Source organism: Cyanistes caeruleus, chromosome 9, assembly GCF_971803275.1.
Source record: "Cyanistes caeruleus chromosome 9, bCyaCae1.hap1.1, whole genome shotgun sequence".
Taxonomy (NCBI): Eukaryota; Metazoa; Chordata; class Aves; order Passeriformes; family Paridae; genus Cyanistes; species Cyanistes caeruleus.
In genome coordinates this window covers 25767442-25791928 of record NC_141709.1, presented here as the reverse complement: position 1 = coordinate 25791928, position 24487 = coordinate 25767442, and the positions used below count along the sequence as shown (strand labels likewise).

General features: G+C 38.6%; 1 protein-coding gene across 17 annotated transcripts in view; it reads right to left on the bottom strand.

The window, feature by feature from the left end:
• MAST2 (microtubule associated serine/threonine kinase 2) overlaps positions 1 to 24487 on the bottom strand; it is a 219421-nt gene that overhangs the window by 75833 nt on the left and 119101 nt on the right. The window contains exons 1-2 of one of the 17 annotated variants that reach the window (XM_086902245.1): positions 24215 to 24358; positions 22064 to 22270 (exon numbers count right to left, since the gene is read on the bottom strand). The exons of 14 other annotated variants lie outside the window; for them this stretch is intronic. In XM_086902245.1, the coding sequence (XP_086758371.1) occupies positions 22064 to 22270; positions 24215 to 24264 (257 nt within the window). In that variant the 5' untranslated portion in view covers positions 24265 to 24358. Of the gene's footprint in view, positions 1 to 15071; positions 15191 to 22063; positions 22271 to 24214; positions 24359 to 24487 lie in introns of those variants that run through there. 2 more of the 17 variants (XM_086902250.1, XM_086902247.1) reach the window with 2 other exon arrangements.

Below are 24487 nucleotides of genomic sequence, written 5' to 3'. Positions count from 1 at the left end.
AGTACATCTAAAGGGTGAAGCAGTTCACCACTACCAAGAAAGGGTACTTGTTTCAAGAGCTATTCTACTTAGCCTACTAAGAAGGCTGAAAAGTAAAATCAAAATCAATTCCAATTGATTGGCAGACAGCAGTACATACCAATATATGAATGTATCAAAAATTAATGGATGGCAGCAGTGATAACAAAAAGAATTCATAAAAGAAAGCAAGAAAAAACTAAAACCTAGCAAAATCTAGGTTTAGCAAAATGCTAAAAAAGCAGATATTTAATAAAGGTACCTTATGCAAAATTGGATCAGAATGCAAGTGAAGAAACTGCTAAAAGCTTTTTGAATGCTTTATATATTTATTCATAACTAAAGGACCTAAGAACATGTGAGCAATATTTTTACAAATGGTGTCTAACAAACTTTAGTAGAAATACACAAGCACAGGAAAACACAACCCAAATTTTCTCTGAGACAATGTGGGGGAAGATAGGGCAGTTAAATAACATTAGCCTATTTCTGTATAAGTAAAAGGCGATGTAAAATTCATTTCTGGGAGCCACGTATCGTGAAATCCCAGCATTCTTGCTGCCCCAGTTCTGTTCTGCATGTAGTCTGAAACCAGCATGGCCAGCAGGAAAACAAATGAGACCCATGAAAACTGCAGAATGTCACAGGAAGACAAATGCACTTACAGAAAGTCAGGTATTCAAATTCCATAGCAATCATGCTTAATTTAAATTAGGTCTGCTAATTGTAACATCCTAATTTACCATGCAATCAAGACTGGAAAAAAAATTACAGGACAGGAAAACACACAATATACTGGAAATAAGTAATTTCAAATGCCACCACAGGATTCAAGCTCACTTCCTCAGAGAACAAAGATTCAGGGAAAGACTGTTCTCGTGTGTGCCTGCAGAAGATTTTTAATCTCACGTCACTGTGAGTCTCTCCTCTGGCACATGCTCACTTCCAGTGTCGCATGATACCAGAAGTAACTCCTTCAACATCAAACAGAACACGTCAAGTGACGTTTACATCTTCTATTAATTCTGAAGGAGTTTAAATTATGTGCTTAGTGCTACGTAAACACAGCAGGCAGTAATGAACATGGGGAGGCATCATACTGATATATAAGCATAACATTTGCTTAGATTTTCAGTACATGACTAAGCTTTGTCCTTGTATAAAACATGACAGTTGGGGCACTTTTGTGTAAAGACAGTGATTGATTAAGCTAACAATCTCAAAACACGTCCAACTTACTGCATAGCATTGCCTAAAATAATGGACAAGAGACTGGTATCAGGTGGCTTGGATTTCATATCTGGCACAAGGACTCCCCTGCACAGGACTTACAAGCATCCCCCTTCTGAATCCCAGTTCTCTGAACCCTTCCACCTTCAGCTGTCATAGAACCAAACAAAATTACACCAGAATAGTCCTTAAAACTAAATTTTTAAGAGACCTGGAATAACCTGTGATATTTCACTACAGAAGCGTGTTTCATTTTATCAGCAAATCTACTCTAAAGAACACTCAGGTATTAAGTAGTCCTCCAAATAATAGAAAAAAATAAGATAATTGAGCTTTGAGTGGAGGAAAAACTATTCAGGGATTATCTGATAATTAGCTACAAATGTAGAATAAAACCACTTCAAAGGTGTTTTCCTTAATGATTTGGAAAGATGTTTATTTGCTGAATATGTAACCAAAATGGTGGTCAATTCAAAGTGTTGAGCACCCAACTGAAAACAAAGTAATTTCTCTCCAGGTATGTGTCCAGTGATAGAAGATGACATGCCATACAATGTGTCTCTCAGTCCCTTAAGTAAGGTCTCCTTTTCATAACAAACATTTTTCTCTAAGGTTCACAGTTCAAGATTCAGCTGACAGTAAAATAACAGGAATCCCAAGTGCTCTTACATCTCTTAGTTTGCTCCTGACCACAACTTCACACCTCTCCAAAGACGGGGGGCCTGCAAAGGCCATCACGGCATGGGCAGAGGCTCCTCAGGTCCAAATACATCTCCAAGTCCATCCCAGAGCTTTAGGCTGGTGGGCACTTGGATTTAAAATGCGCTTGTCAGAGACAAAAAACAGTCAAAATAAGCAGATGCACAGACTCTGTAAGGATTCCAACACCCAAATGTGTCGACTTCAATTAAACACAAGAACTGCACATTTCCAGGCCAATCACGTGCCAGTGTGTCTCACTTTCCACAGCAGAACTGACCTGATCTGAGTGTCCTCTGTAAAGTTCAGATCTCCCTTTTCCTCATACCTCTCCTCAAACCAGTCTCTTAGCCCAGTACTTCATTTAGCTAGTTTAAAACACCAGTGGAAAATTATTTTATTCTGAGTAGACTCATTCATGTGAAGGATCAAAATAATTCATGAAATTGTCTGCAATTTGTGTGTTGCTCTGTTTCCTCTCCACAAAGGTTTTGACTTGAAAAACTGGTTTGTCCTGGGTAATAGCCAAATGTTCATACAAGAGAGTTTTGATCTGAACAAAAAGCTTTCAAGGCTTAAAACTTCAGTGTTAACCCTCTAAGACCCTTTCCCTGGGTTTTAGTCAAGCAGGGAAACTGCCAACATCATTCAAAATGAAAATAAAATATTATATACATAATATGTACGATATCCCACATAAACTAAAAATTACAAGTCCAGGTGGATTTCCTGAATCATTACAAACGTTTGGGGGTTTTAGGAGGACCTTCCTTCCTTTAATTGGACCAGCCTCTTTTATTGTATTTAAGTAGTGCAAATAACCTGTAATGCAGAGTGCATTGGAAGCTCCCCAAAAATTATCCATTAGTGAGCAAAACACCCATTACATTTCCATGCAAGCCAACAGTCATAAAGAGATTTTCAGAAGATAAGGTGGAAACTTTTTCTCCCCCAAGCAGTGCTTTTGTCCTAAGGCCATATTGAAATACCTAGCAGAAGTAGTTTGAATAAAATTTCTTCTCTAATTATGAGTGTCAGGAGGTCATTTAATATGCTAAGCTGGGCAAAAAAAAATTGAGCTAAGTATTATCAAAAGCGTCAAATTTCCCAGTCTTTCCCATCCTTCCCAACATAAGGGAAACATTTCTTATGTTATTCATTTAAGCAAGGAAATGTGTGGCGTGACAGCTGTCACTTTAAAGTTAATTATAGTATACACTCACATTTTTAATGCTAGCTTTATGTTACCACAAAAAAGTAAGTATTCTGCTACCATCAAACTAATTGTTTTTCTTCAAAGTGACAATGTATATATATGGAGGAGGTGGCATCCTTTTGAAAAACACAATCTCTTAATGTCAATCTAGATGAATCAGCATAAAAAAGACACTGAATACATTTGGGGGGATATGTATGGACTCACTGTCTAACATGGTCCAGCTATGGCAGCTGAAAAGTTACCAGAAAAACACCAATAAATCAAAAAGCACCATTTATGTGTTCTTGGCCACCTGATTATTTCCATTCACTCATTTCCATTCCAGTGAAAGATGGTTTCTCTTACTGGTTTTGACTATTACAATAACAAATAGCATTTTTCTTAGTTACCAAGGAACTGTTTATAATGAAATATAATGATTTCCATAGAATCACTGATCTTAAAGGCGTTTTGCTACTTAAAGATCGCTTTACGCCTTATGAGCAGTTAATTCTTGTGATTTTAACAAATTATTATATTACTAAAGCCCTTTCATTGAAAGGAGAAGAGGAAAGAGAATTGAAGTATCATTGGCAATTGTGGATACAAATCCAAGATGCCCTTCCTCACAAAAATACACCATTTTCACCCTCCAGAATTATTTTTAAAGTCACTTCAGCACACAGATCTCCCATCTTTGCAAAGAGAAAGTCAGTAAACAAAAGTGAAATCATTAAAACCCACAGCCACAGCCTGTTCCACCCAGAGAGGATTAAAATGAAAAAATGAGGAAACATTAGAAATCAGCATTCTAAGTCAGTTTCATAAGACCAACAAACATTCACTTGCACAATTATACCGTGTTGTTAATATCAAATCACAAGAGTATATTCAAGATACGCCCAAAGTGTAAAGAAACAAAAGGACTTAAACCCAGAGACATTTAATTTAAATACGTCACAATTATGCTTTATCTTTCCATAATCCAATTTCAATAGGCAATGCCTCAATAGAGCTGATATCAGAATACCAGCCCCACATGACCTTTGAACCAAGGAGTTCTCATATTTCTCCTATAGTTTAAACTCATAAATATTTATACAGAACCAGTTTGACAGGTAAATGTGATTTATGTTTATGTCACCCCTCCCATGAGAAACTTATGTATTTACAGTTTGCTCTTGACTTTCTCTATCCTTCCGGGAATACGTTGGAGAAGAAACAATCCAGCCACTTTGACCGGAGCAGCAGATGGTTCGCTTTTCCAGAGCCATTAGCTGCGGCGAGAATCCCACCAGCTGCACGAGAGAGCTCATTTCCACAAAATGCACCGAGGAGAAAAAGGAGTCCTTCCCATTTGCCTCCTAATGTAGGAGAAGTCATATGGGAGTCAAGCCCTCTAGGATTATTTGAACATATCAGAAGCCATTATGGAGAAATGTGCCATAGCTCACGAGTCAGAATACCATAAGTAACCCTTTCTGGCAATGTGAAACCAAATCAAAACTGAGAGAAATCCAAGGTGGAGAAGCCCTGAATTAAGAGCAGACAAGCTATCACTAATGCAACAGGACTGTACAGAAGTTTTACAAACAGAGCAGAGGAAAACTGTATTGAGTATTTGTCACAGTAAAAAATTCTCTACTGCTAAACCAAGATTGCAAAGTTACAGGAGAAATTTAAATTGAAATTATAATTTTCAAAGGAAGTGCACTAAGAAGTGAGCATTATGCTTTGAAATGGGGTAAATTAAAACTGGAAATTATTTATTTAGTGATAGAGTACTCCATTTCTAATGCCCAGATGCCACAATCCTGAGAACATTAGCCCACAGAAACACCCAGGTCATGGCAACTCACTCCATGGGCAGTGACCGCTCTCACAGCCCAGATACACTCAGGAGCAAAGTCATTGCATATGTGGACACGGGATTTCAGGACAGATACCCTGGCAAGAATAACATTATTACAGTGATTTATCACAATGCTCCTCAGACCAGCCCAACCTGCCCACCCATCTCCCCCAAGACGGCAGGCAAAGAGCTGGCAGGCTGCCAGCCCGGCTCGGCAGAAGGTGATATTCCCAGCAAACTGTCACACATGCTCAAATATTTCATTTCTGAGGCTGGCTGAAGGCTGTGGTTTCCATCCTGTGCAAAATAGGATTTCCACCACATGACTTCGTGCAGCAGCTCTCTGCTCTGAATACTCATAGTGCTGTTTGATCATTTTGAAATACCTAATACTCGTTTATGTGATTAAATCAATAAAAAGTCATCTCTTTTCCATTAAGGTGCTCAGTGGATTTACAGATCAATTTCTTTCTTTTTGTACTTCAACTACTAACAAATAAATGCAATTGTAAATTTTGAGTAGGCGTTTTCTGACAAAATATCACACCTGAAACCTTGTTAGTATCTCTCAAATTGTTTCTGACCTTGATGCGTAATTTTAAATTCAAAATGGCACACTAACAAGATATTGAAAAACAAAGATGGTCTATTTTTGTTATGAGAGACATTGCGGGTGTCCACTCTGTTTGGAAGATTATTATTGCTGTATTTTCACAATTGAGGCACACTGGACACCATCTGGAATGGAGAAGCTTTTTAGGAAACCAAAATTGTGCGGGCAGCAGTACTGAAAGGATCTGCAGGTCTAACACAGGTTATTTTCTTATGCAAAGGTGTTGTCCCTCACCTGCCCTGAAGCAGCTCCTTCACTCCTGGCTCTGCCCAGCTCCCCTGGCTCCCACGGCGAGCCAGGGCTCACTACACCACACTGCTCACAGCTTGGTGGCCAAGAGCACCTGAAAGCCAGGTCCAGCCTACCTTAGCTTTCGGAAATGGAGGCACAGGAGAATAATTTGCCTCCCTTTCCTCCCCCCAGCCAAATTCAAGAAATCTGTAAGGAAATATGAAGCTTTATCTTCATCATTTCTGTCACTCTTATCAAACCACTGCTACAAGTGCTCAATGGCTGTGAAAGTTACTGCTTGGAGCAGAGACATCAACACACAACCTGAACCTCAAGGAGCTCTTTAACTTTAAAAAACAGGCTAATGACAGCAATTTTGAAAACAACAACGTTGCTAATGCAATTCCTGGCAACTAAGATCCTTATTTGTTTACGAAGTCTTTCTTCATTGCCACTAAGATTTATAGAAGTTATAGGCAGCACAGAACACAACTTTGATGCAATTCAAATCACAAATGTTGGATAATAACAAAAAATTAAGAGTCCCCCAAAATACTAGTTGATAGAAGCTACAACCCTCTAAAAAATATTAATACAATTTCTGATAGCTAATGAACAAAATTCACCCTAAGCTTATATTCAGCCAAAGCTTATATTCTGAGCCTTACATAGATTATTAACATTATCAACAAACCAGCTGCTGAGAAATTCTGGTACCAGCTGCAACTGTTTATTCATAAATCTGAACATACTGCTTTAGTCAGGATTAGCTACCTACCCAGTCTTACCAGTAAGTTTTCAGGCTACAAATGTTAAGCTCCACAGAGCACCTGATGAGTGATAATTATGTTGATATTTCCCAGTCTTGAAGAGACACCCCTGTACTGCATCAGATCTGATACCATTCATTAGTTCACACACTTCAGTGGGATTTTATCAAAATCCAGAGCAGGGTAAATACAAACACTCATCCTATTAACTGCTACACTAACATATTCACATCTCTGATAAAAAAAAAGATGCTAAATGTATTACAGCATTATTTAAAATTTAAGGTCATGCATATCTCTGTGAAGACTGTAAGCGCTGTAAGTCAAAATATTTGCAAGTCTTTCATGGTGCTGCCTATTTCAACATAATACTGTTTTGCTACTTCAAATAATAAAGCAGCTTCCTCCCAGTAAGCATCTATCCATCATTTTGTAGAAACAAACCCCTTATCACATTCACATAGTATGAGGAGGAACAATGCCTTTAAATAAATATCTTTAAAAAGAACGAACGGTGGATCTGCACAGTATGATTTTTACAATGAATACAATTACAAATCATTCAGAAATTAAGAAATCATATCTAACATACTAGGAATATGAATCAATCTGTTAAAACAGGAAAAGAAGCAAGACTAAACAGTATTAAAACAAGTAGCTTAGAAAAACATCGTAAGAATTACTCGCAAAATCCTTAGATTACCTTTTGGATCGTCTCAACATGCTGGTAGCAGGCAGAGAGAAATTGGACAGCACTGTCCAAAAGGAGTCAGACATGATCTTTAAAAGCTTTCATTGCTGGGAAAATACAGCACAATCAAGCCACTAGCAATAAATAAGGAACTAAATAATACCAGTGACAGAGCCAATGCAAATTCCCTGTAGACCGTGCAAGCTGTTCCATTAATGTGAGACAGGCAGGCAAGCGTACATATTGCTGCTGTTTCCACTGCCTCTGTTTTCTGCCTGCTCCATCCCTGCCTCCCTCCCTCCACCTTAGGAGGCAGTGCAAAATGAGATATTTATTCTCTTCCTAATATATACACTTTAAACCTGGAGTTTGCTGAATGCACAGCATACGTGCCTTCTACACATTTCTCTGTGCTCACCTAATTACAAACAAAATATTTTCAGTATTTTCGAAACCATAACTGGGCACTGTTTGCAATCCTGAATAACACATGGGGGTTGTGAGATGTGTCTGCACAGAAAGCACCTCTGACTGCCTAGTTTGTGTTTTTATTCTGACATGGTGGCTCTTCTTTTCCTAAGGTACATCAGAGGCATTTTGCTTATTTTTCTTAATCTCCCACCTTCAAACAAATCCCATCTTCAGTAACCCAAGCGGATTTTTAATTTTAAAAAAAAAATTAATAAAATTTTTTAAAAAGCTTCCAATGCTTCCTAAGATCAGTTTAAAACCAGAAACTCATTCTCTCCCCTGAAGTCAGCCACACCAGATCCACATCAGTCACAGTAAACACAAACTCCTACGTAGCACCTGGTGCTCCAAAACAATTCAACCAGATGAATTTTGACAACAAGCTGGACTCGTGTGATGCACATCAGAGGTTTCCCACACACCCCCTTTGCACATCAGCCACAAGTTCACTATTCCCTTTTGTGCCTGTAGAACCCTCTTGCCATGTTTTTGCTTTTTCCAGGGTCTAAACAAAACCTCACTGGAGCTGCCTTCTTTTTTAATTTCAGTATGCAATCTATTTTCTTTCTATTGTGGCTTCTTTAAGCACTTCTGCCAGTAGGAAAGCTAATGACGTTCTCATATTTCAGCCTTCTTGAGTGGCTTTTTATCACAGGCATGAGAAAGATGACAATCAACAGCTGGCACAGCCTTCCAAGCACAATACAGCCCTAAAAAAAATACACAAAAATGTCTGGGAGAAAGAAATCCCACTAGACTCGCCTTAGTCTTCCACATAATCTCATGGAAGAATTAGATGGTCTTCATAATTTTCCATTAAATAATTACATATTTTTAATACATACATTTATCAAGAATCACAGCATCTGACTGAGTAAAGTATTCCCTTCCAGCTGGAATTCAAAACAGGCAAATGGGATTTTTAGACTCTCTGCACAACACGACCATCTTTTTTAGTGCTTTTAAACATTTTTACAAAATTAATCTACATCACATAGAGGCTTGATTTCATGAAGTTAATTTAGAGTACAACTGAACCAAATTCTGCCACTGTCTACTACTGATGAGGAAGAACAAACACATTCATTTTTGTGTCCACATCATATCATATACCAATCAAGTTGAAACTGAACACTAGCCTTTTAGAATTATATTCAGGGTATTATGTGACCTTCCAATTCCAATAAAACCTGGTTTTGAAAAGCTATGAAAATTTTACTCTGTCAGCTAAAACATGAATTGAAATTCACAAGCAATAATGGTGGGAAAAAAAGTGTTCAGTTAACTAACAAAATAAATCCATCACAGTAAAAGTAAATGCCTGACTGCTTATAGTTAGCAAATAAGATCACAATCAGCTAACATCCCTAAATCTGTATTAGTCACGCTTTTTACAAAAATGATTGAAAACTCAGTAGTTGAAGACATATCACAAATTATCACTGTACTCAGCAGCACTTTCACATCTCTTGCAGGAAGGACACAAAAAGGAGAAGCCATTTTAGGAGAACATTTCTCCATGGGCATCAGTGACTGACAGCCCTACAGCAATGTTAATCCAGCTAAACCCTGCCCATCCTCTGCTGCTCCTGGGGAACACAGGGCACCCCAAGCAGGGAAGGGGATGGGGTGCTTGCTATTATCAGAAACATATCTATTCACACATCTCGCCATTTAACACAATTCTGCACAGCCTTTACCCAACAACTGCAAAAACCACTTTGAGAATTACATAACACTGGTTCAAAACCAGCAGAAATTTCTTTTAACACTTTATATTCCTGCTTTTCAAAATGCCTGTTCTACATGGAAGTAACAAACACTAACTCTGCTAACAAAGCGCTCATTTTGGGACCCAGAGATTCCAGAGAAATTCAGAATACCAAAAAAAAAAGTGAAGACACCACACTTGGAGATGCAGTGTTTTTGCTAGAAAAACAGAAGAACTCAAACTGTCAAAAAGCTTTTAAAATAATATGACAGCGTCAACATTTGCAGAATTGTCTTTAGCAGCAACAAATATAGGAAGCGTAAGGATTTTCTCACACCTACAACGACAAATGAAATCCTTTTAAAGGAACTGTCTTACTATGTCTGCACAATCAGCAAAACATTTTGGAAAATCTGGACCAGAAACTTCTCACTAATTCAGAAACATACCATATTTGTATATGAGAGAACATGCCAACAGCACACTCACACAAATAGGTTACAAGATGAGTTCTCTATTTTATTTAACTCACAACAACATTAAGATCTCTTTGTGAATTCCAGACCCTGAGTTATTCCAAGCCTAAAGAAACCTCTTCCTTTATAACATTCTCCCACTCGCCTTTCAGGATATTTAGTCTCCATCAATCTTCCTAATGCACCTTCCCTTCTTTATGCCCAACTTGTCCTCTGAAAAGACCACCTGCAGAACATTTTGGCAGCTCCTGTGATGATGGAGTATTTCTCTGTCAACCAAATGTACAGTTTCCAGAGCCCTCCTAATGACACTGCATCCACTGGACAGTTATAAATAGTCAGTGTCAACGACTTTCCCTATTTCTCATCTTTACCATTACCAAAGTAGGACATTAATTAAGCCTGACATTAAATGAGAATGCAATTAGGCAAACAGTCCACATGAAACCCATTGCTTTCTGGACTTTTTTATAGCAGCTACATTTATCATTAAATAAATTTCCTTGGTAAAAGATCATCTTCTTTTAAATAAAATCTGTCATTTTAGAAGTAAGCCAAACTTCCTGGAAAGTTTGAAGCAGTACTAAGCAGATCAATGAGGTAATTTTGAAAAAGTATATCCCAAACATCAAAACTCCTGTGACTGACTACATTTTAAGTTGACTATGTACCAAGAAAAGTTTACACAAAGTGTTGATTATATTTTTAAACACTTCAACCAGGATGAACTATGTAATAGTGCAGCAGTTTTCAAATGAAATTAATTTCACAAATTACACTGTGGTAAAGGAAAACTTACGGAAACCAGTTGAAATACTCTTGGAAAAAAACAATAGTATCACTCAAATGGTTACATTGTATTAAGCTTCACACAGAAATGTGACACTTGGAGACACAACTTTTTAAAATAGTCATTAGACTGAAATCCATGAATAATTCACTAGAAATACTCAGAAATTAAAACCATTTTGCCAGCAAAGCCAAATTTTTTGGAGAAGTCACGATGTAAGTAGATACATTCTACCTATATAAAGAGCATATTGACTTTATTTTAAACTTCAAATTGTAAGCCCAATAAGCACAGAAAATTATACGACTATAAGTAAGAGAAGTTAACACAGGTGAAGAGATACCTGCTCTGTATCACCACACAGTGAAAAGCGTGTAAGGGGTGAAAACTCCAGCAGAAAACTTGGGTCTTTCAACAGTGAGAAAGAAGAAAGTTCTTTCTTTATGCTTTAAAAAACAAAAAGAAAGGATCCTTTAAAACAAAAATTACATGTGAGACGTGTGTTGAGCTATTTGGGGCATCATTATTATTTGAACAGTGACCTAAGCGAGTGAAGAACAGACTGTCTTTGAGCCGCCTGCAATCGCCAGACTCCTAAGTAACAGTCTGACAGAAAACATTAGGTTAAATGTATCTTCAAGGTTCACTTTTCTATCATTTGCTAAGTTATAAAACCATAGATTTCTTCCTTTTGGGGAAGAAATCACCAAACCACCATCCCAGATCCCAGATCCATACTCTTTTACTACAGTGGCTCCCATGGATTTCAATTGCTACCTCTGCATAAAAGGGTTCCCAAAGACGTATCTGTATGAGATTAAACAAACAGCTGATGGCCAAAGGTTTTGGGGGTGAAGAACAACTGAACTTCCCCCTAGTGTGCATTCCTTATGCAGGGAACATCCAAGTGACTGCACTAGTTAATGATTCAAAGGATCAGAAACATTTACTGAAGCAGCTATCAGGCACAGCACCTGCATGGAGGCTGCCAACTCCTCATGTAACTTTAATTGGGCACAGTTACTGAACTAACAGGGGTTGCCATCCTAGTGGACAGCCTGAAATGCTATCTAATGCACTACAATATCACTGCACAGTTAAGCACAAGCAACTGCTCTGATTTCAGTCTAAAGCAACTCTCACAAAACTGTACTCACTCAGATACAGAGGACACCAACTACAGCTCCATCATCACAATGTTTAAAGTGAAGACACTGCTAAAAAAGACACTACTAAATAAGTGAGCAGTGCTAGAATACCAAGTTAATTGTGCCCTGAATCCGATTAATATTTAATAAGAAATATTCTTTCTTTGTATTTTTATTTACAAAAATATCACTTATTAGTATGTTAATATTCCATGCAACACTATCCTTCCCAAGTAACACCACTAAGATGTTCAGCTACTCCAATATAAGCTTGACATAATTTCAAATTCACAGACTTGATAACTGGGCTCAGATGCCATGGAAAGGTCAATTATCCTCTTTAAATAAGTTACTGGATCTTGCATTCTTTCCCTAGCCCAGCCTTCTTCATGTGTGATTCAAATGTCAGTTGTCCAATTTAATCAAATGTAACCTCCATATGTGATTCAAATGCCATAAAAATCAAGAAATGTTATTTGAAAAACAACAATACTGAAAATCAGATCTGAAAATGTCACTTCCTGTTTACACAGACATCTTCTAACGCTTTATCCAAAATGTAGTTAAGGACATTCGGTAGCACTTGCAAAAAAACACAGCATCACACAGTGCTGCTGTAACCCCCACATCCTCCTCCAAAGGTTCTCCCTCCTCTCTGCCAGCCAAAATTTATCCAAAGGAAAAAACATAGCTTGAGCCTCCTCTTGCCACCACAGCACTTCCTCATCTTTGTCATGTATTATTTATCCCAAAGCACTTAAAACTTCCTTTTTAACCTGTAATACAGTCTTAATGAATTCACTGTGCAACTGGATTTGCAAACAGGAAGATAACTTAATCTCTTCTCCTGCCACTCCAGCCTGCAGCAGCCTCTCCATGAAGAAGTACAGCACTTCAGCTCTTTGCAGTTTTTCCACCTCTGACTCCCTATACTTGAGTAACACCACCAGGCTATTGCTAATTCCTGTAGCATGGGGTTTGTGCCTGTCCCAAAGAGCTGTAACACGCATTCCCTGACAGACATGGTCCATAAGCCTTCCAACAAAACTATGCCAGCAAAGCAGATCTGAAAAAGCAGGTTTATTATTTTATTATTATTTTCCCCCCATTTTACATAGAAGCTACAGTGCAGAGCCTAAAGGACAAATCAGGGTAAGAGCAGCAGCAGAGGTGGCTGGCAGACTTTGTCTTGGTAGGGACTGAGGACTGAAGAAGAAGAAATACCACTGGAAGGCTAAAACTAAACCAAGACAACAGGCAAGTAATTAAGGTAAAATGAACAAAGCAAACAACAAAGAGAGGAAACTGAGCTGTATTTGAGTGGTTGAATTAGAGGGCTTTGAGTTACTCAGCTCTCAGTTACCAGCTCACAAAAGCAAAAAGGGCTCCCCTCATCTATGCAGGACCACAAACCCCCAGCGCACATCCCAGGGCAGCAGCCTGTGCCAAGGATCACCATGGTGCCCCCAGGCTCAGGGCACACGTGGGGAGCAGGGAGTGCTGTCACCTGTTTCACAGCCTATTACCCAGGAGACCCAATCAAGCCTGAACTCTAAAACAAGCTCTGGCATCTGATTTGTTTCTCAGTATTACTCAGGTTGTTTGCTCCAACCCAAATCTCCGGTGCAGGACGTTCCACTCCACAGCTTGTTTCCTCTTTCTCTGGTTAACACACTTAGCTCAGCTGAAATGTTAAGAATATTGTAAAGCCCTTGCATTTACCATGCCTTTTCTGAGACAAAAAGCTTATTTTGTAGGATGTTGGCTAAGAAGAGCTATTCTGGGAGCAAGGGGAATGCTAATGTAATGAACAGATGAAGAGGATGAATTTTACATTTTCAAGCATAAATTCTTAATGAAGTTAGAGCATGGGATAAGAATAGACCTTACAAAATAAGCATGGTACAAAAGAGACATGAGAAATCAAAACCATGCTTGGGAAACATGAGGGGTGCAAGTAGACACACACACACAAAAAGGAGAAAAAGTTTATCTAGTTTTAAAGGCAGAATTACATCCTTATTTGGACATGCATTTATAAGAGAAATTGGCCCCTATTTTACCCATTCCTCTGGAATATTATGAATCTTCACAGCAAAAGCTTAGCTTTTAATCATAAAGTCTGAGAAAACTGCGATAAGATATCATCAACTGTCAGACAAATAAACTACTCCAGGTTGTGAGCCTCAGAAAAATATATAACATAAAAACAAATCCAACATGAGAATAAGCCTGGACCACAGATTTTTAAATAACTACATGATTGATACAACTCTATCAACCGTTCTACTGGAATTCTGAGAAACCCACAGAGGTGATTCATTACAAAACCAAGGTTTCCTAAAATACACATATTATTTAGAAGGTCTTGAATGAAGACTTTTTTTATATATGACTTTTAACATTTGTGTCTACCAATATATAAGTGGAGACATAAATGTTAGAACAAAGAAGCAGATTTAATAAATTAAGATAAATTGACTCAAACTGAATTCTCAGCTTTGAAATGAAGTACAGAATGGACAGATATGGAACTCCTAATGATTTCTGCAGTCTCCAGAGAAACATTCATGTTGAAATACTAAAACCAAAATTTATCAGTTTGCAATGCTATATATTCCTACACTCTACTGTAACATTAAAAATGGCACAAATAAATCAAAATAATAGAGCTAGAAACAAAAATATGTAACAAAATTGCTTGGTTTTAAAATAAATTACTTTCATAACCCACCTCACCAATGACCTTTTAAGCCATCTCAGATATACAGAAAAAGTAAAAGTGTTAATAAATGGGAATATCCACCTTGCATTTACTTCATTTTCTTTTCTTCAAAATTTTTATTAGATGTAGCACTATACAGATCTTATAGATTAGAGAACGGAAAAAAAAAATTTAAGCACAAATGCATACAATTTTTAAAAATATTTTCTACCAAAGACATTTTCTCCACCACCTATTAACATGCAGCCAGCAAGAAAAGCCAACCCTATTTCCAGCTGGCCACAGTATTTAGTAGAACACACAGGCTCCTAAACAAACACATGAGCGGGGAGAGCACAGATGAGGCGTGCAAGCCACCACCACCACCTGCGTGTGCGGAGAACACCCTTCCTGCAGAGCAAGCACGGCTCCCAGCCACAAAACACTTCTCCCCTCAGCGACCACTCACAAGAGCACGATGTAGAACACCGACTGCGGGGTCCTGCGGCCGCCCTTGCTCTTGACCAGAAGGGGGAAGTTGCAGAAGCGACCGGTCCCAGTTTTGAGATCCATCTTGCCACCGGCGGCGGCTGCGCGCACTCAGCCATGGGCCACAGGCCGGGACACGTCCCCACGGGCTGCTCCTCCATGCCAAAGACAAACGCGGCTCTAATCAACTGCGTCTTGCTCAAAATAATTGCAAGTTCTCTGCGAGGGCAAGGCAGACGCCCGTGAGTTTAAAGGAACACTCCTGGTCAATACTGGCGTGGTGATTCACTCGGAAAATTGGATGTTTAATGATTCTGGAATCTTCCAGTCTCTCGGAAGCAGAACGGGCGAGCGGTTGCGCTAAAATGAAGTGTGGAAGAAAGCTAGTAGGGACTTTTACCAGATTTCTTTCAGTGGAAAATTTTGCCCTATGAATTTGCTGAAAATTAGAACTTGACCTGCTCTGCTATTTTAAATTTCTCATCTGCTCACAAATAAAAGTGAGAATCTCAGGAACAAAACCAAAAATGTAATAAAGAGTACAAAAAATAATATTCACCTTCTCAGGCGAGCTATAACCCAAACATACATTATCACTTCTACTTGTGCAGCTTGTCTTTGATGAGAATCTGAAGAATTCCTTCCAAAACCGGCTTTTTTAGTGTTTATATAAATAAATGCCCATCTCAGCCCAGATATGTGACAATGCAATTCCCAGTGCACAGCGAGTCTTTCCCAGACAGCTGGATCAATAACATCCCTGCTCTAAAGACCTAAAGGTCTGAAGAAAGGAAAAGACAGGGGGAACAGGAAGGAAACAAAAGCACACAGAGCTCTTTCACCACAGCAAAGATTACGGTTTGAAGATTTTATTTTAGAACATTAATAATTCATAATGACAGTGTAATGTAAACTAGGTTAGAAGATTATGCTCTCAAGTACCACACAAGGGATTGAATGACAGAATAATAACAACTAGCCAAAGTAGCAAAATTTCAGGAGATAAATGAGGGGAAGAGAGAACTGAGAGCACTAAAAGAAGCATATTTGAGATGAATGAACAAAAACAGGAAGAGAGATACTGAAGAAAGGGGAGCACAGAGGCAGCCTGTAGAAAAGAGAGCATGGGTGGGTCCATTTACAGCAGATGAAGCTCTGCAGGCCCTCTGGCATGGTAGTTATGAATATTCAAACAAGAGCATAAATTTGAGACAAGAAGTTCACCACAGCTCAGGATAGTGAGACATAGCTGAAATGGGATTCCAAAAATTGGTGAAAAGTTATCCCCAGGTCCTCTTTTCTTCTTAACATCCTTCCTTAAGCTTTCAGGTTAATATTGATCCACTGAATGATTTATCTAACTAAATTAAAACTGTAAAAAAACTGTCTTCAAAAAGCAATTTCGTAAGGATACACATTGAAAAGGAACATGCTGCTCATGGGCAGGAACAGTCCTGGGCTGACACACACAGCTGTGTAAAATAACCTCTGTTTCCCCCCAGCTCCGGGCCATGAAAGTGACACCAGCCACTCACTGTTAGTACATCTCTACCATGCTTCAGCACAGGACATTAACAGGCCTCTTTGCACACTCACTGATTTTCCAAATTAAAACTAAAAATAGCCCCTGGTTGCCTCACAGTCCAATTAAAAACAAATCTTGGGAAATGCATGGCACTGTCTATCAACAATAATAAATACATGACTCTCCGGTTAAGAATTTTATTTCTTTCTCAGAACTATTCCCTTGCCAGGAATCTTTAAGTGCTCTGGTTGTTTCTGTACCTGTATTCAAGATCAAAAAGTCTTTGAAGGAGAGACTACTTGGAAGGAAAAATTTTATACAGAACTGAGCACACCACTGTCGTTTGAAGAACTCACTGTTATTTGAGGATAAGGACAGAAAAGAAAGGATTCAATATTTACTACAGCCTCTTAAGAACCTTCTGAGCTCTTCATTCCTCCCCTAGAAGTTGCTGACTTGTCCCAGCTATCCCAAACTCTGAATAGTGCAGGGATAGTAAATGAGTCAGCTCATACACAGGTGCACCAGCAGATCACAGCCTTTAAACATGATTATATAGAAAAACCAGTTATGAACCATAACCTTATATGGTTTATAGGTGAAATGGCCAACAAACAGTGAAGCTTTCCAACTTCTAAAGTCACAAGTACAAGCTCCCCTCTGGGAGCCTCCAATTTCCCAGGTCAAACCACCAGGTTATGATTTACAACTGGTCCCATGGAGGGCAGCCAAATGGTGAGCCTGGAAGGAGACAAGAATTCACACCTCAGGCTCCAAACTCCAGGGTTTAACTCTTCTGCTACTGCAGCTCCAGGCAGGATGCCGGGATTTTTGCATTTGCATAATGCCTCCACATGAAAAAATTATACCATTCAGGCCATCATGCCTCAATATTCCCAATTATATTAAAGTAAACAGTTTCCCATCAGCCCAAGATACACAGGAAGTTACCTGAACCTTTCACATTTCAAGTATCACCAGTGTGTCCCCCCATGTAGTTTCTCAGATGGGAAAAATTATTCCCAGGAATAATAACCAGTACAAAGGAAGAGAAATAAGGAGAAAAATTTCCATTAAAAAAGAAATTAATTCTGGGAAACTCATTCATTCGATGTGAGATATAGATTAGAATTCAGTTGCCAAAAGCTTACCTACTCAAAATTCATCATTTCACATTATGCATAATGATATATCCACAAAGTTGCTCTGTTTCTCATTATTCTTGAATTGCTGATCTACACTCTTTCCAAAAGTGACATTATGCTATCTTGCAGTCAACTCTGACCAATTATTTAGCACATTTAAGAAAGCAGAACCTGTACCAAATCAAGCACTAAACCAGGAGGATAACACTGCAAAACCAGAACAATTTCCGAATGTCATTCAAACTGAATATAGGCCTCTTCATTAATCCTCCAACATTTGTCAAATACGAATTTTAAAACCTGTATCATATCAAGTGACTTTACACTAAGCAAAATTTAAGCAAAGATAGGAAACCATCAATAACTTTTGATAAGCCTTGAGGTATTTCAAAATAAAACCAAAGAAACTTATCAAGCCTGAATTCGGAAATGTTTTTGATCTTCTTTAAAAATAAGAAACTTCCTTTTACAGCTACGGCCCTGATGTTGTAAAATGTATGCAGTTTTCAAAACCCAAACCTCAGGTGATCTGGGGATGTGTGTGCCAAGAAAACATCTTTATGCTATGGAAGGGATCTCTGCATCTGGAGCAGCAATCCTCATACACAAAATAAAGAGCCACGGTCTAACAAGAGACCCATTCCAAGAAGGTGGATGTCCCCATCCCCACCCTTTGGTGAGGGGCTGACCAGTACCCTGCAAATCTGGAAAGCCCACTGGATTCATTGCAATGCAGCAGACTCGCCCAGGACACAGCCCACCCAACCTCACTCATACACCCAAACAAGCCATCGCTCTAAATATAGGCCTCCCCTCATCCATTGCAACAGCTTGTACAAAAAAGGCTTTAAATAAAGGCAGGCAGCCCTCCAGGACATTTGCTGAATGCCCATGTATAATATATTCTTGTTACTTACCACAGTTATTGATTAAAGGCTTGTTTCCTAGAATAGGCTTCTTATGTAAATAAATAAATATATTCTTAAATTATATCACAGATGTCCATAAAATCCTAATTATATCAAACTCATAACATTGTAATTACACACTGATCAAGTAATTATGTAGTGTGCTTAAACACTATTTTGGAGCAACATTAGGTTTCTCATTTTGTTTTACTTAAATAAGACAGCAAGGGTCTGGTCACCATCACATCCACAAATGGTGACCAGATTTTGTACAGGCTAGGAAAAAATTCTATTAAACTATTCTGCAAAGCTATAAAAAAAATTTAATAGCTATTTCCAATAGACTTCATTAAAGCAAGAATTTCCAAGGGAAAACATTCCTATAAAAATAACCTCTACCATACATCCCTATAAGAACATGTTCCACAACTGGCAAGAATTCATGAAATTGAAATAGCACAAGAAAATGCCCCTTCAATGATCCAGCTGAAGCCAACTCTTCCCTTGGTTTGTTAGGAAATTGAAGAAAATTTCCACTGAGATTTTACCTCAGCTGCAGCACTGAGAGATGCCAGAAAAAGAGCACCTGGACAGTTTCATCCTTTTTATCACAAACAAATTAAACTGTTTCTAGAATTACTCAAAATGTTTTATATCTTACTGAGGGTGTTACACAGAATGTAACATTTTCTCAAACAGGGGTAATTGCACTCTCCTTTAATCTCACGGTTCATCACTTCCAAGTTAGAACAATCAGTTCATGACATCTCTTAAGCAACTTGAGATAAAAAAACTCTGTAAATTCATATTTTGGTTAAATTAAAGGACTAATATGGGTGCACACAGATTTGCCAGCTCATAAAGAGGACCAGCTGTGAAACATGGCCTCATTTTCTTCTTCAGTAATTTGACTTTCCTGTTACCCCCAGAAGAGTAGACAGCCAGATCCCAAAGACAAGAATCAGCACTTGTTTAATTCTGGATATAATTCTCTTTTCTTCCTAAAGATGCATGACCTTATTTGCAACCCACATTTCCATCAACTATAGCAGTCTTATTCCACCTGTTACCAATTTGTTTATATTGTAATCAGACCACATTTCCTTTTAATCTTTCAAGCAAGGTTTACACTATTTTCATTTGTTCAAATGTTACATATGAAATATTTTCCATCTTAATTAGATTAATTCTTTCAGAAGCCATGAACTTCCATGCCATCTGTCTTGACATCAGATGCACCAACAGTTTTTCACCTGTCAACATAAAATTATCAATGGCACCACGAAATATAGGAAGAAGGGAAAATCTGTTCAAAGTCTTGCAAATGCAATGCACCAAAGATAAAAAGTGAGGAAGATTTAACATGAAGGCACAAGTTTTTCTGGTTACATTTTCCAGCAATTCCCTGCATAGCCATGGAAATGAATCACTGCCTGGCTAACCTGAGGTGTTAAGCTGAGCAGATCAATGACAGTGGTAACTTGCCAAGATGGACCTTTGCTCTAAGCAAGCAGGAATGGCTATCACTGGCACCGTAACCAAGTAAACAGAACTACAACAAAGAAGGACAACAGGATAAAACAGGATCAAGAGCTGCACAGGTGAAAGCAACAACGACAAAAATAAAAACTTATTATAGCCAACCTAAGCTCTTACACAAAACCATGTATCTGTGAATCATCAACCATTCAGTATTTAAAGAGCACATGACTGGAAGGTCCCCATATGTGAAAAATATTATTATCAGGGAGTCTACAGTAACAGTGGAATAAAGCTTGCTATTAAGACTTTTATATGAACTGTTCTTAAAGAGAAAATTACTCACTGACCCATGTCAGAACCCTGAAAATTGATGGCTTCTCAGAGGAAGAAAAAGCAGTAAGTACCAAAAAAGCTTTTGAAAATAATCAATAATCATCAGATCTCATCTCCAAAAAGAACAGTTCTCAATTGACATTAACAATAATCCAATCTTGATATTTAATTGCAACTTACCAGTCTGTTAATTAGCCCCAAGGCTAAACAGCAATTAATCCAGCCTAATCACCCTTGTTTAAAGGAACATTACCCAATACCAGCCTTTAAATAATAAAAATTCATTTAAAATGAGATGGATGGCCATGACATTGAAATGTTAGGAGACTGCTCTGCAATCACTGCCCTTCACTTCCCCCAAGTGCTGCTAAAATGAGCAACTTATTAAGAATTGTCATCAATTGCTGCCCAACGTGCAGTGAAAACAGCAGATGCTGGGCAAGCCTCTCCCCATGGCCATGCACAGTGAGGACAGACACATGCAACGTTCCTTTCCTCCGCTGACAACCTGATTTCCACTCAACAGATGTCGTATAAATTACTCTGCATTAGAGGGGCAGCAGCCTAAAATAGTTCAACTTCACATTTTCTGGTTAGTCCCACCAGATCTGGCCAGCAAGACCAAACTCCCTCTGAAATAACATCTAGATTCAGGGGCTATTGCATTACCACCTGATGAGTAACTGAAATTTGACCAGCCACATCCACCCTGCAGCATGTGAACTTCAAAACCAGCCCTCTGGTGCTAAATTGGCTCGAGTTTTAAGTAGGTACCACTGAGCTCTGGTTTCATAACCGCACATGCAAAGATCTCCAGCATGTGTGAGCCTTTGCCTGCGCTGTCCCCCTGAGAGCTGGTGACATTTCCTCTTGGTGAAGAAGCTGAAGGTTTCCACTGGGGCAGTTGATGGCTGTGCTTGTCCCACATGAGCACAATGAGGAGCAAGAGCTAATCCTGAAGGGAAGATATATCACTTGAGCTGTTAAGTGCTTTAATATAAATTGAGCTGGTCTGGGCTATTTTTGCTTTAGAAATTGTTGTATCCTTCACTCGAGCCTGCTAACAGGCTTGATTCTACTCCTTATCCTTTGTATACCCTGTGCTTGGGGACTCCAGCCTGCCAGCCTCTGTAAGAAAGCAGAGTGGATTTCCAGGGAATAGAAGAGGGTGCAATATTTAGCATAGACCCACTTCTTAGACAGGGGTTTTTAAGCACCCCACTGTTTTATTTTTAAGCTGATTTTCCTGACACCAGACATGTCTGTGAGGGCTCCTCTGCTGCACGGTACAAGCTGCACAAGGTACCACTAGGAACAGGCATGCACACGCCAGCAGACAGGTTTCCATTCCTTAACCCAATTTATCTTCTTCCCTACTTAGGGCCTACACAAAAACTACAAAAAGTTTGTCCCAATACACAACATCAACTTGAACACTAAATGGCTAGAAGTAAGTTGTGACTAAGAAGCTGTTTCCTTCTGTTAGATGTTATTCTCTTGAACTGTAAAGCTGTTAAGTTCACAGATGGTTATGCCAACAGCAAACTGTTAGAAATTCCTAGTTGGTACCTCTCCTTACCTCCACTGAAAAGGATGGCTGTAGCACGGACTAGATGGATTGCTCTGGGCTTTTGAGTTCAGGTAAAATACTAGAGGAGAAGTGACAAGTGCACAGTCAGCACTAAATGGGAATTTAAGATGCTGCAGACCTGGAGCAGATGTAGGAGAGAACATGTGCTGATGAACATCATTTCCTCGGCAGTGGGAGAACAAAGGAGAGGAGATTCTGACAAGGTACCACAGTAGAAAAGAAAAAATCAGGGTCAATATCACATCTTCTGTTTCAATAAAGAAAAAAGATAATTCCAAAATACAAATTATATCTTCTAAACAAATGCAATAAACTAAGTGGTCAAAAGTAATTCCTTTCCATTATCATCCAAACCAAAATGTATTTTTCAGTCAATTCAATATCTATTCAACGTTATTTTCCACTACAAAAATCCTCCAATCTGGAATTATCCAAATCCTTTCTTGCAGTGATTTCCAGGCTTTCTGGAATACACACCATTGTCAATCTCTAATATAAAATGTTTAATTGAGAAAAAAGAACAAATTGATAATGGCACCAGCAGCAAACACAGACCATTTCTATCACTGCCTTCACAATTTGGGAGCCATGGTTCTATGCCACGGCTGTGGCAATAACCGAAACACACAACTGTGAAAATATGAATTACACAAACCATTAACTAGAAAACAACATTTAGCAGTGGCAGTTGTTTTAGAGCAACAACTCATTAAGCCTGAAAGCAGCACTGCAAAATGGCTTTATTCTGATTTTGTGGGGAAACTGAGGCACGAAGAGGTTAAGTGACGTGCACAGCACATCCATGGTAGCATCAGGATTGCAGCTGAGGGTGCTGATGCCCAGCTCTGTGCTCAGCTCTGTGAACTACCCTGCTTTTGCAGGGTCAGCAGCCAAGGCACATTTGTATTCACACAGGGCACAGAAAAGGTCTCAAAGTAGCTGCTTTTCAAAAAGCTGCAAACAGACTTGGACATAAACACAGAGCAGAGGTTCTAACACCTACTTTAGTGAACTACACACGATGAGATGTCCTTCACTAGAAATAAAGTAAAAGTTAACTTACAATTATTGGTATTACAAAGTGTGCTTATGTGTTAGAATACAAATTAGTGCCACTGTATTCTTACACCTGTAACTTTGATTGTTGACCTAAGGCTGAAAAAAAGTTTCTATTTACCATACTTCAACACAAAAGTGGGAAAAACGGCAACTTGAGGCAGGCTCCAGTTTTGTTTAGAATTCAGATATTTTACGTTTAGAGTCCTGAAGTCAAGCATGTTTGCCTATGTTCCTAGCTTTAAATTTCCTGATTAATTCAAATACTTATCAGTAAAGCAACCTTTACATACTGGAAATCCTCTCCACCAGCAATCTCTGCTTAAACAGCTGATGAGCTTTACAGTCTGCAGACAGAAAAGGTTAAGCCTGCCTCTTACCCTGCTCCTCCCTCCACTGACTACACAACAGATTCTTTTCACCTCCTCTACTTATGAACACAGTATTAAATATACAATTTCCTTGAATTTGCCTAATAGAAATAATAAATATAATTATGAACATCATAAATAGAGGTTTCAATTAGTAGATTTCAAAGCATTTATAAAGGACACAAGCATTAAAAAGGAAATGCTTGTTAAAATTCCATTTGTAGAAATACATGTGGCAATGTAAGTTAAGACTTCTTGCTTCAAATCCAGGAGTTTTCAGTAACATTCTTAATTCTAGGAGATAGGAAAGGCAGCAAAGGTTTCTGAAGATTTTAACACTTTGACAGCTTTCTGACAGATTATTAAAAGTGCTTTTTAAATCTAAAGAATGATCAAACTAGAAAGAGAGAGTTACAAACATTCAGTTTTAATACACTAATGCTTGGGACAAAACCTAACCACAATGTATCCCAGCTAAAAACATCGCTTTTTTTTTTGGCTATACTTCATGGTTAATACTTCACACAAAAGTAAAATGTTAATGTTTCCAAAAAAAAAAAATTTGTGTACAGCCAAATAAGCATAACAGATAAGGAAAGTTCTAACAAATCAAAGCGATGTCTATCGGCCACAGAAAATTCTGGCCGGTTTTCTCCTCTTAGCTTCAATTTGAAATGATTAAGTGCAATTTATTTTTCACAACAGTCCTTACTGGATCCGCAGAGATGGGGCTCCAAGCCTCTGTTTCCTCCGCTTCATCATTGTGCTGATACACTGATATGCCTCTTCCCAGCATAAGAGGCTTAGAGCTGGGAAGGAGAGGCCACTGTTATCACTCCAACGCAGAGCACGGAACAATCAGTGCAATTCCAAGCTCTTCATATCCCCCCAGTGTCAGAGAGACCTCGGGAGTTCAGTAATGGTCCAGATTAATCACACAGCTCATGTCAAAAACCTAATTATTTATAAAAATTAAAAAAAGAAA